Source organism: Tetranychus urticae, chromosome 3 (assembly GCF_039701765.1).
Source record: "Tetranychus urticae isolate SD_2017Ah chromosome 3, NJAU_TeUrti_SD_1.0, whole genome shotgun sequence".
Lineage (NCBI taxonomy): Eukaryota > Metazoa > Arthropoda > Arachnida > Trombidiformes > Tetranychidae > Tetranychus > Tetranychus urticae.
The window spans coordinates 19,174,471-19,187,437 of NC_142960.1; the positions used below are offsets into that span (position 1 = coordinate 19,174,471).

At 33.4% G+C, this 12,967-nt stretch overlaps 3 protein-coding genes across 5 annotated transcripts; 1 reads left to right on the forward strand and 2 right to left on the reverse strand.

The window, feature by feature from the left end:
- Nucleotides 1-104: 104 nt before the first annotated feature.
- On the reverse strand, nucleotides 105-7,968 carry sp3 (phosphatidylinositide phosphatase spermathreecae). 2 transcript variants are annotated; one of them, XM_089269615.1, is made up of 9 exons: nucleotides 7,561-7,968; nucleotides 6,027-7,302; nucleotides 5,022-5,220; nucleotides 3,112-4,908; nucleotides 934-1,064; nucleotides 782-870; nucleotides 587-715; nucleotides 368-473; nucleotides 105-280 (listed from the first exon to the last, which is right to left on the reverse strand). In XM_089269615.1, the coding sequence occupies exons 1-9, from the start codon at nucleotides 7,661-7,663 to the stop codon at nucleotides 184-186; spliced, it is 3,927 nt and encodes a 1,308-aa protein (XP_089125741.1). In that variant the 5' UTR covers nucleotides 7,664-7,968; the 3' UTR covers nucleotides 105-183. The 2 variants fall into 2 exon arrangements, with proteins under 2 accessions (XP_089125741.1, XP_089125742.1); XM_089269616.1 differs by lacking the exons at nucleotides 105-280; nucleotides 368-473; nucleotides 587-715; nucleotides 782-870; nucleotides 934-1,064 and adding an exon at nucleotides 1,563-2,424.
- A 474-nt stretch (nucleotides 7,969-8,442) lies between these two features.
- LOC107362886 (tRNA N(3)-cytidine methyltransferase METTL6) lies at nucleotides 8,443-10,195 on the forward strand. 2 transcript variants are annotated; one of them, XM_025161017.2, is made up of 4 exons: nucleotides 8,517-8,757; nucleotides 8,822-9,479; nucleotides 9,566-9,707; nucleotides 9,911-10,195. In XM_025161017.2, the coding sequence occupies exons 2-4, from the start codon at nucleotides 8,916-8,918 to the stop codon at nucleotides 10,054-10,056; spliced, it is 852 nt and encodes a 283-aa protein (XP_025016785.2). In that variant the 5' UTR covers nucleotides 8,517-8,757; nucleotides 8,822-8,915; the 3' UTR covers nucleotides 10,057-10,195. The 2 variants fall into 2 exon arrangements, with proteins under 2 accessions (XP_015785510.2, XP_025016785.2); XM_015930024.3 differs by having other exon boundaries at nucleotides 8,443-9,479.
- Nucleotides 9,662-12,840, reverse strand: TH1 (negative elongation factor complex member TH1). Its single transcript, XM_015930013.3, has 3 exons — nucleotides 12,642-12,840; nucleotides 12,299-12,551; nucleotides 9,662-11,874 (listed from the first exon to the last, which is right to left on the reverse strand). Exons 1-3 carry the CDS (start codon nucleotides 12,732-12,734, stop codon nucleotides 10,214-10,216), a joined length of 2,007 nt encoding a protein of 668 aa, XP_015785499.1. The 5' UTR covers nucleotides 12,735-12,840; the 3' UTR covers nucleotides 9,662-10,213.
- Nucleotides 12,841-12,967: the final 127 nt, after the last annotated feature.

The following is a 12,967-nucleotide window of genomic DNA, read 5'->3' on the forward strand; positions in this document are numbered from 1 at the left end:
ATAACCAGCACCAGTTTTAAATCCTAATTGAGAATTGAATATCACGAAGTTCACTGATTTTAAAAGCTATTATGGAAAGATAAATAAATTGAGAAACCATGAAATTATTGGTTCTGAGTACTTTAATTGGGAAGTACAAATTATCATATACAAATTTCATATAAAAAATAGATAATACAAAGCTCAGGATGTTGAAAAACCATCATAAAATACTCTAATAAGACCTTTATGAAATTCAAGCTCTTGGTCACAATATTTGCTTTCGATCATCAGTTGGCCACTGTAAAGAAATAGATAAAAGATGAATCATGGTGAGTGAAATGAAATAAAATTTTCGTTTTGATAGGTTAATTTTGATTCAACATACCTTAGAGCGTCAAAAGGCATATTCATGACATCAGGTGAAGAGGTTAACATGATCTGCCAAGTATAGGCAGACTTTTCTTTCACTTCTCCAAATTCAATGAACCATTCTGTGAAAGAAAAGATAACAATAGCAAATAATGATTCCATAAATCATTAATAAGAAAATTCAATTTCTAAGAAAAGAAAAATATGTTTATATTCACATTTATCATTAACTTACCTTCTAAACATTTATTTTTGAAAAGGAGACGCTTTTTCAAATTGAAATTCTCCATGGCTTGAGTAGATGAGAATACTATTTCCATCATAATATCACCAGTCCTTTCATGGATATTTTTTTCTAAATGAACTGTAAGAGGAATGAAGAATTAGATTTTAAATCATAAATAACAACGAAGATGATTAATTTCCTTACCTTTAAAGTCCTCTTTTGTTTTTGTCAAGTCTTCTTTTGTAGACCAGAGAACTTCTTTACTTTCAGGATCTTTCAAGCTTACTCGATGTCTGAAATGAAAAAAAATTGAAATTTAATAGAATTTTCAAAATTTAAAATAAAATTTAACTTACAATTTAAATCCTTCTGCTAAAATTTGTGATCTTTCCTTTTCTTTTTTCTCCTCTTCGCTGATGGATTCACTCATGTTGACAGTTTCCTTTTTAGATTTTGCATAAGGATTATATCTTTTAGATAGACGATTCTGTTCCAAATAATAAAATGTCAAAATAAGTAAAAAGAAATGATTCAATTAAATTCGATTGATAATTAAACAAACAAAAGTACGATTGAAAATTAACAAGCTGAGAAAATAAACACGACCAGATGTAAACATATTTACCTTTTTGGTTACCATGACGATTACCAGAAAATATCACTCAGAATAAAGGAATTGGGAATAAGAATGATTTATAATTGAACAATTAATAAAACAAAGAAAAAACTAATGTAAAATTGTGTGAATTGACGGTGAACTAAAAACGACTAGTGGACTCTGCAAGTGAACAAATTCTAAAAAGAGCTTCGAATGACATTCAACAAAGTTACGCTTTCTTTTTGACTTTCTGACTGTAAAGCCACTTAAAATTAAACTTCTTAAATTATATTTCCTGATTTTTGGCGATACAGAAGTAAAGGAGATAAATTACACGTAAATTGTTCGTATATTTCAGCCATGAATCACTTAAAAAAGAAGATTAAATCGGTTTATATTTAATTTATTGTTATCATTTCATTTGGAATCTTACAGATTTTAATGCGCTTAACAATTTAAGTTGGTTGTTTACATTCAACATACAAATATTGCAAATCACTCGTCAAACATTCCCAATAACAATTAACTTGATCATTTATTATATGATTTTGAGTATATTAATGTTGATGTTTTTTTGTAAGATGATGTCAATTTTAAAGCGACTAGCGAAGTTTTCTTATGGAAAAGGTTGAGAAAAATGTCTAAAGGCAGAAACCTGGAGAAATAATAATATACGATTCCATTGATATTAGGTGGTCAACTAAGTTCGTATGCTTACCAAATTTTTTGATTCCAAATGAGCGAAATTAAGCAAATTTAAGGTAAACGAACTTAGATGACAACCTATTTACTGAATTTCATGATTTCCAATGTTGAACTACTCCAAGACAAATAAAATAAATAAACATTATAACAGTAATCTGGCCATACAGATGAATCCTGTTAAGCTAAAAGGTCCCCGAGTCGAGGACACTTTTCACGCTCTTTTTAGATGCTTCTTTGCCAATGTTTTTATAATATGATATTTATAAGTGAATGTATATTAATTGTTATTTCAATCACAGACGGTTGTAGAGCAGAGTTCACTGTGAGGATAATTGTGAGTACCAATCGATCTGTCACCATTGACAGATTATGTGTGTGTTTGTGTTCCTTCGAGAGTGAAATAGTAATTATCAATTTAAAATTATCCAATATTTTGATGGTTTACTTGGGTCTGTTGTTTCTGTATTTGTTTGTATAAACTGAACAAAAATGAGATTCTAACTAGCCTGATGTATAATAAATATTTATCTGAAAAAGAAAAATACTGAAAAAAGGAGGAAGATTGAGAAGATAAATAAAAATGGAAAGTAAATAGAGGAAAAAAAAGAATAAATCTGAGTTCAGTGGTCCGAGAGATGAGATTAATGGCTATGAACATGGTGACTGTTATCTAGAATGAAAGGTAAAACTGGAATTTCCTTTTTTTACTCTAAATAAAGATGATTGTGGTTTTTTCGTAATTTTTACCACACGCTTTTGGATCGTATACTTGAGTTGATTGTTGATTCTCACTAGAATAATGTGACCTTAGGTTAAGCCCAAAGGAATGTACACCTTTAGCTATTCGAGAAATTGGTGAAAGGATGAGATCTTTTTTCATTAAAATGGGCGAAGATAACGGATTATTTGACAGGTTAGAGGAACTGTTAATGTTAAGCGCTAGACGATTCTCTTGATTTTGACCTAAAGCCATCTCACTGTGTGATGTTTTCATCTTAATAGGAGTTATTTGTAAAGTTGTGGATGATTTTGCACATGATGGGTCAGGAATGTCGTCAGTTTTGCCGATTCTATTTTCCTCATTAGCAGGTAAACCAGATAATGCAGCGCAAGAGGCACTGCTGGTGTTACATAAAGTTCTCGTGGACAAAGTTTCAAAAGACTCGATATCTTCCGAGGATTTGGATAATTTACGGGCTCTTGGTTGATTGGTTGGTGAAGGTGGACTAACCTCGAATCCACTTGCAGAGTCAGATATTTCAATCTGAGGAGCTCGGGGTTGAGATGTTGATGGAATTGAAGGATATTTTCCTCTCAGCGGGAGAGATGTCAAACTTTCCGAGGCTTTTCGATGAAGCTGTTTAAGGCCAGCTTTGTTCATGGCGTCAATGACAAAGTCATCAACATCTTTTAAAAGAGATTTACGATTTTTACCTCTATGACCATGAGAGTTATTAGCATTTCCCGATTCCTCGTAATCCGGCTTCAATGGGGGACTAATTGTTAATATACCACAGCTTTCGAGTAAAGTGTCATTACCAGCTAATGAGAGTGCTGCGGCGTTTTGGAATGGCAAAGATCTTGGTTCTTCACAAAGAGAGCCCAAAATAATGTCATCGGTATCTTCTAAGTCACTACACTCTGAATAGTCCGATGAAAGTGTCCTTTCAGTTAAGAAGACTGATGATGCGTTTGAAGCAATACTTGCTTGTTGATCACGAAACATACGTGTTCGATTTGATTTACGAAGTGATTCATCTTCTGATATCTCATCTGTTGTAACGCCAACAGCTCCTTCCCATTCTTCATCGTAGATATCTTCTTCTGAAGAGGCAACTGAAGTATCAACACCTGCAAATGATTGGATCGACTCGAGTCGTTGTTCACTAACAGTTCCTAGAGCCAAATGAGGATTACTTCGAGCGTTACCAGTCAATTTACCCTTAAAACGAGCCAATTGACAGGAAACATTATTCAATGCTCGCGATCCAACATTTTTTAAATTCAGCAAATTACCATCGGAAATATTTCGAGGAAGTAAGCTTGAACCACTTTTTTGTCCGACTGAAGAATGTGTATAATGGCGAACTTTACGAGGTTGCATCGATCCTTGACTGGTTGGCTGTTTACCAGCAAAAGAGACAGTTTTACTTTTACGTTTCTCTAGTCGACCTTCGTAAAGAGGAACATTCAACGATTTAACGCAAAGAGCAACTTTAAATGATTCACAAATGGCTTTTAAAGAATCAATAGATTCCTGAGGTGTTCTCACGGGTATTGCCATGTTGTTAAAGAAACGAGTATTTGTTGGCCGAAACATATGGAAATAACCAGACTGTCCATTGACTAGGTAATGAAAGCGAATACAGTAGCTTTGTTTTTGTAATTTTGATGAAAGCGATGAAAAAAGTAGTTGCGCACCTGGTTCGGGTCCAAATTCAATTTTTTCTAAATCTTCTAATAATACTTTTTGATACTTTGTGATTCGATCAGTTTGATCATCATACTCAGCTACATAGTAGCAATCTTTGGTTAATATTAATACAGTATCCATTTCAATGGATGGATGACTTGTGTCGTTTGACGGATCAGCATCAATTAAAGGCCATCCACCTAGGATAACCTCATTTTCTGGGATAAGTATTTTTTTACAATCTTCAATGACTTGTTTAACTCGTTCATGGTGTTCAATGTCTTCATCGTCATCATCATCACCATAAACATTTTCACTGTCTGGGCTTCTTAAGTCGCTATCACTTATTGGGTTACCCTGCATCATATCAATCGCAGCTTGTCGATAAGCATCTTTAAAACGATTTTGAAGATACCGTGAAGCTGAATTGTAACTATCCTTAACCATACCAGCAAGACGTCTTTCTCCTGTTCGTGTGTAATCACCTTTGAGGGCATTTGTTCCAGCATATTGTCGACTAATTGAATCACCATTATTAGCCCACATTATTTGGAATATACGACGACAGTTTGGTGGAAGTTCACTATCCGGACATAAAACTCCGAGTTTGGAGAACTGAATATAATAAAGAGTGAAAAACCGATATAGCAAACAAAATAAAATGGATTAATCAAGCTGAATATAAATCAAGGATTAATAATTCGTTAACCTTTTCGTGATTTACTAACCTGAGTATCCATAACTGTTCGTGCGATGGCAGTTTGTGCAATATTTGTTCGATCAAGGCAGTCAATGCAATTGACACGAAATACACCATCTTGTGATTGAATAACTCCTTGGTCATCAACCCAGCAGTATTTCATGTCTCGTATTATATCTTTAATATTTGCAATTAATATAGAAACGTTTTCAAACTTCATTCCCCGACTTTAAATGAAAAAAAGAAACGTCAGTTAGTATATATTTCGATGAATTTTAGAAGCAAAATAATAATAAAAGTTAGAGTTTGGCAAAGGTTTAAATTTCTCATTGGTAAAAAAATAAATGTTCAATAAAGTTACATTAAATTTAATGAAGTATATGAATGAAATTGATTTTCAATGCAAAGTGATTGATAAATGATAAAAACAAGAGGTCACTAAAATCAAAGGATATCGAGAATATTGATTGAATTACTAATTAAGCTAATCAATATGCTTCAAAAATCTGACCAAGAAAAAAAGAAAGAAAGAAAAGAAAGAAAAAATCATCCAGGATAGATGCGAAAGGTAAAATAAAAGAAAGAGTCACAAAGGGAAAAAACTAAATCCTTTTCATTTTGATGCGGAGGTGTATCATGGAAAAAGAGAAAATGTAGAATGTTTCTAGTAATGATAATCTTTCTGTAAGAAACGCAATGAACAGGTAAGCTTTGGATAATAAAAAGTTTTGGGAAGGTTAACGAAATAACTGTGTATGCGTGTAGAATGAATTTGATACAAAAAAGAAAGAAAACGAAAATGAAAAATGAAAAATGAAATTTTGCTCAAAGAGAGTTGAGATGAAAAGAGGTGAAGATAGTTCAAGTGATCGTCAATGTACATAATTATAAGAAAATAAAATTTTAAAACTAAATATCAAGTATAAAGCATATATTGTATACGTTGTGGGAGTAAGTGGAAAGGGAATGGAAACTACAAGTTGTACATGAGTAACAAAAAAGGAATGAAGAAATAAAATCAATAGTCTCTTACCATCTCTCATGAAAATCAAATGATACGTAAGTTAACAAGGGTGAATCAAAATTAACAGTGTGATTTAAATATGCTTCGCCCACTACCCGTTCACGTCCCCAGCGTTCGATCAAATTAATTATGACTTCTCTACCATAGATTGCGAATTCCTTTTGAAAATGGGCTTCAAAGGCTCTCTGTGTTTCCTCTTCTGACCGGTCAATTCTCGGCGGTGGTCGATACGCATGACCTGGTTGACTCCAAAATATGGGAACTGAACCCCGAACTTGCACAAATGAGACAACATGAGCTCCATATTTAAATATTTGTTCGGTTTCTACATAATTTGCACAGTAACCATCTTCGTCAAGACCTCTTCTTTTGTACCGAGTTCCAGCTCGAAATCTTGAGCGGCGTGAAATCAGAATCATTTGGTACTCTCTAAACTCTAAATCACTACCATCTAATTTATCGCCATCAATGAAACAAGTTTCGCTTTGAAAAAATCCCTGAACAACAGGAACAATCCAAAAATTGAGATCAAGCAACCCTGTAATTTCCTCTTCACATCCACTAATAAGAGAGTCCATCATGTGACGGTTCCATATAAATCTTTTATCAAAAACATCCCATGGGTACTTGACATTATCACTAGTACTTTTTTCATCGTGACTGAGCTCGGAATTACTACTCGTTTTATTTTCTTTACGTTCGGCTAGTATATGTTTCATTTGTAGACTGTTTGAGAGATCGCCGGTTGGTGAGTAGTAAAAGGAGTCAGTATTGTTGAACATTTTAAGCACTTCATTGATCAATCTTCTTTCGCCCTTCTCCTTTCCTGGAGCAAAGCTACCACGAGGACTTTTGTTTAAATTGCCACTAGATTTAACTGAAGAGGTTGCACTTCTGATGGAACTCCAGGTTTTGAATACACCTCCTGTATTTCCACCATTACCACTTGCTATACCGCTTAGTGAGTGACTTGAAGTTGTTCCTGACATTTGATTTTCACTTCCATCTTCATGTTCGACATTTGATACACCGGTTAATGGATTATTATCATGAAGTGTACAAGGTTCGAGGGCTATTTCACTTGGGTTAGGATCAACATCATTTAATTGTATTATTGCAATCCGCTTAATCCGATAAACCTCATCCTCTGACCCTTTCACACCAGGAATGGTTCCAACACATTGGTTTTGGCGGATGACAATCAAATTGTCACTGCCAAATTTACCAATTAGTCCATGGGCTAGACCAAGGCAGGTTAAATTGGTTAGCTGATTGAAATCATAACCTGTAAATCGGTACAAAAAAAATACAATTAAATAAAATGGAGAGCAATAGTTGATGTAAAAGTAGGTGAAGAAAATGTAAACAAATGATAAAAAGCAAAAATGTTGGAAAAAAAGAAAGATATAGAAAACCAATAAGAGAAATGAAAACAGTTAACAAGCAGATAACAAGAAAATGTGTATCACATTATTGGTGTATAATTTGATTTGGTGAATGAAAAAGCGCTAACTGAGCAAAAATTTACACAAAAACACCTCACCTGTTTTGAGAAGCGCTTTAGAATCTGGACTATTACGCTTGAACCAAAGGCTAGAGTCACCTCGTCTAAAGATGTAGTAATCAGGAGTAAACAAGACTTCCATCACAGTTCTACCAATTCAAAGACATGAATCACCAAATTTGTAGGTTAGTTTACTTGCCACAAGTAAATTAGTCCAGTTCACAACACATTAGATTATGAGAATATAAACCGATCAGATGATATTAATAAATAACAATTTAAAATTAATAAGTTCAATAATGATGATATTTTGATGGCTATGATTTTGAATCAAATGTGGCTATCAGTGGTAAAATATACAACAAACAGACATTAACCATTAACAACACAACAAATTGAAAAGCTCTGTTGGTTAAAAAGACATGATCAGTAGATTGGATACAGGCAAAAGGCTAATGAGAGTGAAAAGAACCAGGAGCGTCAAGCAAAAAGGAGAAATCACGATAACAGGTAAGAGTAATTGGAATCAAGAATTGAAATTGTTTCATGAGCGATTATACAAAACGATACAATTTATCAATTGTCATTTATAAAGTTAAATTAATAAAGATAGCCTTTTCCTTACATTGATCAGATAATTTTCAATATCACAATGAAAGTTACAGGCTTGTTCATTCATCATTTTTCCCATTTCCAATTTGATCAATTTTTTGCATTTCACTGACTTACATAAAATACATGGGCGATGTCATCACCAATTAACATAGAAACTGAGAATCGTTCATGCATTTTTTATCATGTTATTACGCTAATATAAAACTAACTATTATACAAACTTTACACACCCACGATTATTCATTTATTTTGAAATTAAATACAAGATAAGAAACATTGTCAACTCATCGTGATTCAAATTTACCGGTTCGATAGAGCTGTTGTAGTGAGCTTTAAACGTTAAACTTCTCCATCTGGTAAACTTGTGATCCTAAATTTTTCACTTCAAATCTATTGCCTTCAATTTGTTATCAACAATTACTGAACTGATTTGTTAACTTTACATTATTATTATTACACGGATGCAAAAAATATCAACATCAAATATCAATTTCTATCATGATCGATTATTGTTATAACTTGTTATCTTTTTTACTTTAATGAAATCCTCATCCAACTGAAACTGGCCATTTGACTTGATTTTAAAAAATAAGTCGATTAACATCTTTTCAGATCCATTAGGTAAAGTAATTTCATTCTATTTAATTTATAATCAAAAGTTTTTACTGTATATCACTCCATCAAGCTGTCTCTTATAAAAATCAACAAGCGTGAATGAAATTCAAGGACTTTGAAATTTTCAATTCATTGAAAGCTATCAACAATATTTTTTGATTATTATGGAAACAATAAAGCAAGCTCTGAAAGAGGAAGGAGTACCCAGAGAATTAAGTGATTCAGAAATTGAAAAACTTTTATCTGATCAATGTATATCAACTTTTCAACGGAACAAATTAGAACGTGAAGCAAAGAAAAATTGGGATTTGTTCTACAAACGAAACAAAAACAATTTTTTCAAAGATAGACACTGGACAACTAGAGAATTTACGGAGTTACTGACTGACCAAACCATCGATGAGGACAAACAGATCAGCAGCAAAGTTTTACTTGAAGTTGGTTGTGGTGTAGGCAATTTCATTTTTCCTTTGATTGAAACTGGTTGCAAATACTTTTTCCTAGCTTGTGATTTTTCACCGGTCGCCATTGACATACTTAAACGTAATCCATTATACAATGAAGAGAAATGTAAAGCTTTCGTTGCTGATATAACAGACAAATCAACATTTGTCAACTCGATTGATTCATTCGGGTATATTGGAAATATAGACATAATTAGTTTGGTTTTCGTTCTGTCGGCGATATCTCCTGATAAAATGAGTAATGCTGTTGACAATCTGTTTGAGGTATCTCTATATTTTCAATTTGACTCAAGCTACACATAGACTCAACAAATCCGCAACTCAAGTCATTTTTTTCTTCCGTTCTTTAGGTTTTACGTCCAGGAGGGATTGTTCTGTTTCGTGATTACGGCATCTTTGATCATGCAATGATTCGATTTTCGGAAGGTCATAAAATAAGTGATAACTTTTACGTAAGGCAAGATGGTACAAGAGCTTTTTATTTTACAAAAAGTAAGGTCAATTTTATGTGCAAATTATTTAAAATCAGGTGTCTTATTTCACTTTAATATAAACAGCAGCTCAGAGTTGATCGTGATGAGTTGCAAAAAATGATTTAAATTAACGGGATGAGAATTTACAGTAAAATGAACTTCTCCTCCGAGAAATAGCTTTGTTAATGTTGCACATTTTGATCATTTTTTTGCTTTTTTCAGAGAATGTGATGGAGCTTTTCACGAAGAGTGGTTTTCAGATGATATCAAATGAATTTGTACGAAAAGAGACGGTGAATAAAAAAGAAGGTATTTCAGTTCCTCGGATCTTCATACAATCCAAATTTTGTAAACCGAAAGATTTGTAATCACAATGATTTAATAGTTGATTTGATGAAACATGGATATAAAAGATGATGACCATTGTGTTTTGCAGTTGCTTAAGTTGCGCATAACCAACTCAAAGAGAATTGAAAAATAAATCTTCGAAAATAAGCCAGTTTTAAATTTTTGCCACGAAAAACATCATGTTCCTCCGGCTTCAATGATGAACTGAGATACCAAGGTGCTTTCATGCTCTTTTCTCATATTACCAGTTATCTCTTCATTCTCGACCAGAGGTAAAAATATTTGAATAAATGCTGGAGTATATGGAGGGCTGATAACATCAAGAACTTCTGTTACGAAATAACGAATGAGGGAAACGTCAGTGGCTTGTTTTTGCCAACAAGTCTTCATATAATTTACAACTGGAACTACACAACCACGACTTAAAACATGAACCATTCGATCGATGAGCATTTTTTTCACCTCTAATTGGACCAAAACATCTAAGTCCTCGTGAGGAGACTCGAAAAGATGAATCAAAAGGTCCAATACTTTGTTATGAAGAGTTGTATGACAAGTGGCTACTTCATCCAAAAGAGCCAGATGTAAAGGAGTGTGTTCAGTTGATAATTGAAAGTAATTTCGCTCACTAACTAAATATTTCACCCATTCTATAATTCCAAGAGCTACTACAGGAAATCTTATACATTGATAAAGTGTGTTAAGCTCTGGAAGTAATTCAGATGAACCTTTTTTCTCGTTGCTAAGAATGTTAACTTTTTCGATCGCTTGATTAGTTGGTTTTAATTCTTCTTTGTTTATAGTCTTACGAACTCCTTTTTTCCATGTTTCATGAACACTAGTAGCATAAGCCAGTAAATAGATGTATTTAGGCTTATGTTCTGGGTTTATTTTTGAAGTTGGTCGAAATATAATCGTTAAGAGGAGATCGAGAAATTGAGGAATACGAAGAAGATCTACTGGTGGTGGGTCAGGAGCTTGATATGCTTTGGCTAACACAGTAATATCAGCTGGATTTAAATTGTTCTTACTAAGCATAGCAGCTAAAGCTTGAGTAACTCTTTGGTGGGCCCAGGCTCCATTTAATGCTACGAGAACTGGAGTTGCATTATGTCCATCTTTAGAAGCTCTTTGAGTGACTTCTTGGAGAAGTCTCTTAACTATTGTACCTCCTTTATTTTCTTGGGATAAAACATGAAGAATTGCACAGCTATAGAGAAAAGTGTGTTCACTGTGACACACCATCTTTGTAAACTCATCGATTTGTTTTTTCATATCATCTTCTCCACCGTCAAGAAAATTGTTGACTGAGTTTTTCAAGATGCGAGCGAATACTTCTAATTGTTGCGACGCAGTTGATATACTAGTGATTTCTCCTTGAAAACCAGCATCTGAGATCAATTTGATGGTGAAGGTTAACATAAGACAGTCTGGGTAATCCTCAGCTAATCGATAAATAAGAGATCGCCATGTTGGATGTTCGATCATTTCAGTAAGCCAGATAGGTGTTTTAATAGCTTCATCAGCGAAAATAGAATCAGCTTTCTTAGGATCGAAGCGCTTCATTATCATTTGCTTAAGATGATCTTCAACTAAAGATTGAACTTCGCAAATTTTCATGCCCGTCATGATTAGCCATTCAGCTAAAAGGTTAACTGTTTGGGCAATTCCATGATAATTCTCCGACAGAAGAGTAACGACTTCCTCAGGGTTGCCTCCAGCTTGAAAATATCTTTTCAATTGATTTATAATATCTGGCTCCATAATGAAATCAAGACTAGAAAAATATTTGTGACATTCCTCTCTAATTTCTTTGTTGATAGCATCTTGAGCCTCGGCTGTACGAAAAGATAAAATGTGCATTAATTAAAAAAGTTGTTGAAGCAAATTTTACGATTGAGTAAAAAAAAATTCATTTTTGACCATGAAAATGCATAAGAAAGATGAAATCATAAAATCAACAAGCTCAGCTGATTAAATATAAATATAAGTTGAAGTGACAGTTGAAAGCAATGTCATATGATTCCGATACAGCTCAATTTACTGAAAGTTTCAAATTATCAACTATTTTTCAGACAAACCAGAAGAATTGGTTAAAATGACCAATAGAGAAAAAGCAATTGGAAAAAGCTTTTAAAGCTTAAACTCTAATTTTAGCTTGAAATTGCTGAAGATATGTAAATATTAGCCACAAAGAATAAATAAAATCTAATCAGTGAACTGAAAGAATTGATTTTAATAGCAATCTGAACATTTTCTTACCATCAAGTTTATCAAAATAACTCGATTCATCCCCATCTTCCTCTTCTGTGTCACTATTACTGTGATAAGCAACAGTACTTGCTTCTATCAGCTCTGGTTCAGGTGATGGCGGTTGTGGAGAAGGTATAGAAGTTGGAGGTAATTGTGTTTGCTCTCGAGATTCAAAATACTTGTCTTGTACAATTGTTGCTGGAACAACCGGTTCAACCTTCTCTTCTTCTTCAATATTAGATTTAGCCTCTTCTTCAGCCTCCTGGGAACGATAAAAATGTCAGAAAAACAAGAAAATGTTGACAAGATTCATGACTCAGATAGGAAGAGTAAAAGACCGCGTATTGCTTACCCGTTGAACTGGCTGACTGGTTGTTTTTTTATTCCTTGTACTAACTCGAGTAGGAGCAGTCCGAGCACCTCTCCCTCTCTTTGCTTTAGGCATAGTTTTAAAATGGTTTAACAAATAACAATCAAATAATATCCTGATTTCAATTAATGAATTAGACAGAAATGAAATAAGACATTACATCTCGTTGTAAAATTTCATAAACATGTGTTGAATAAGAATCCTTCTTTGCAAGAGAATAATGATTTTGATAAAAATTTTAATCTAAAGATGGCGTTCCAATCTGCCATTAAAAAAATCGTTCACCGGGTAATTGCTGTTAACTCAAC

Bases quoted from the DNA above. Each gene is read 5' to 3' on its own strand.
- sp3 (XM_089269615.1), bottom strand. From the start codon at position 7,663: ATGGAAGTCTTGTTTACTCCTGATTACTACATCTTTAGACGAGGTGAC. The intron at 1,065-3,111 runs GTTAGTCCACCT...TATTTGGAACAG, and splicing joins ACTCTGCAAGTGGATTCGAG to AATCGTCTATCTAAAAGATA. The intron at 281-367 runs GTATGTTGAATC...ATTTCTTTACAG, and splicing joins ATGCCTTTTGACGCTCTAAG to TGGCCAACTGATGATCGAAA.
- LOC107362886 (XM_015930024.3), top strand. From the start codon at position 8,916: ATGGAAACAATAAAGCAAGCTCTGAAAGAGGAAGGAGTACCCAGAGAA. The intron at 9,480-9,565 runs GTATCTCTATAT...TCCGTTCTTTAG, and splicing joins CTGTTGACAATCTGTTTGAG to GTTTTACGTCCAGGAGGGAT. The intron at 9,708-9,910 runs GTAAGGTCAATT...TGCTTTTTTCAG, and splicing joins AGCTTTTTATTTTACAAAAA to AGAATGTGATGGAGCTTTTC.
- TH1 (XM_015930013.3), bottom strand. From the start codon at position 12,734: ATGCCTAAAGCAAAGAGAGGGAGAGGTGCTCGGACTGCTCCTACTCGA. The intron at 12,552-12,641 runs GTAAGCAATACG...TATCGTTCCCAG, and splicing joins CCAGTCAGCCAGTTCAACGG to GAGGCTGAAGAAGAGGCTAA. The intron at 11,875-12,298 runs GTAAGAAAATGT...CTTTTCGTACAG, and splicing joins TTATTTTGATAAACTTGATG to CCGAGGCTCAAGATGCTATC.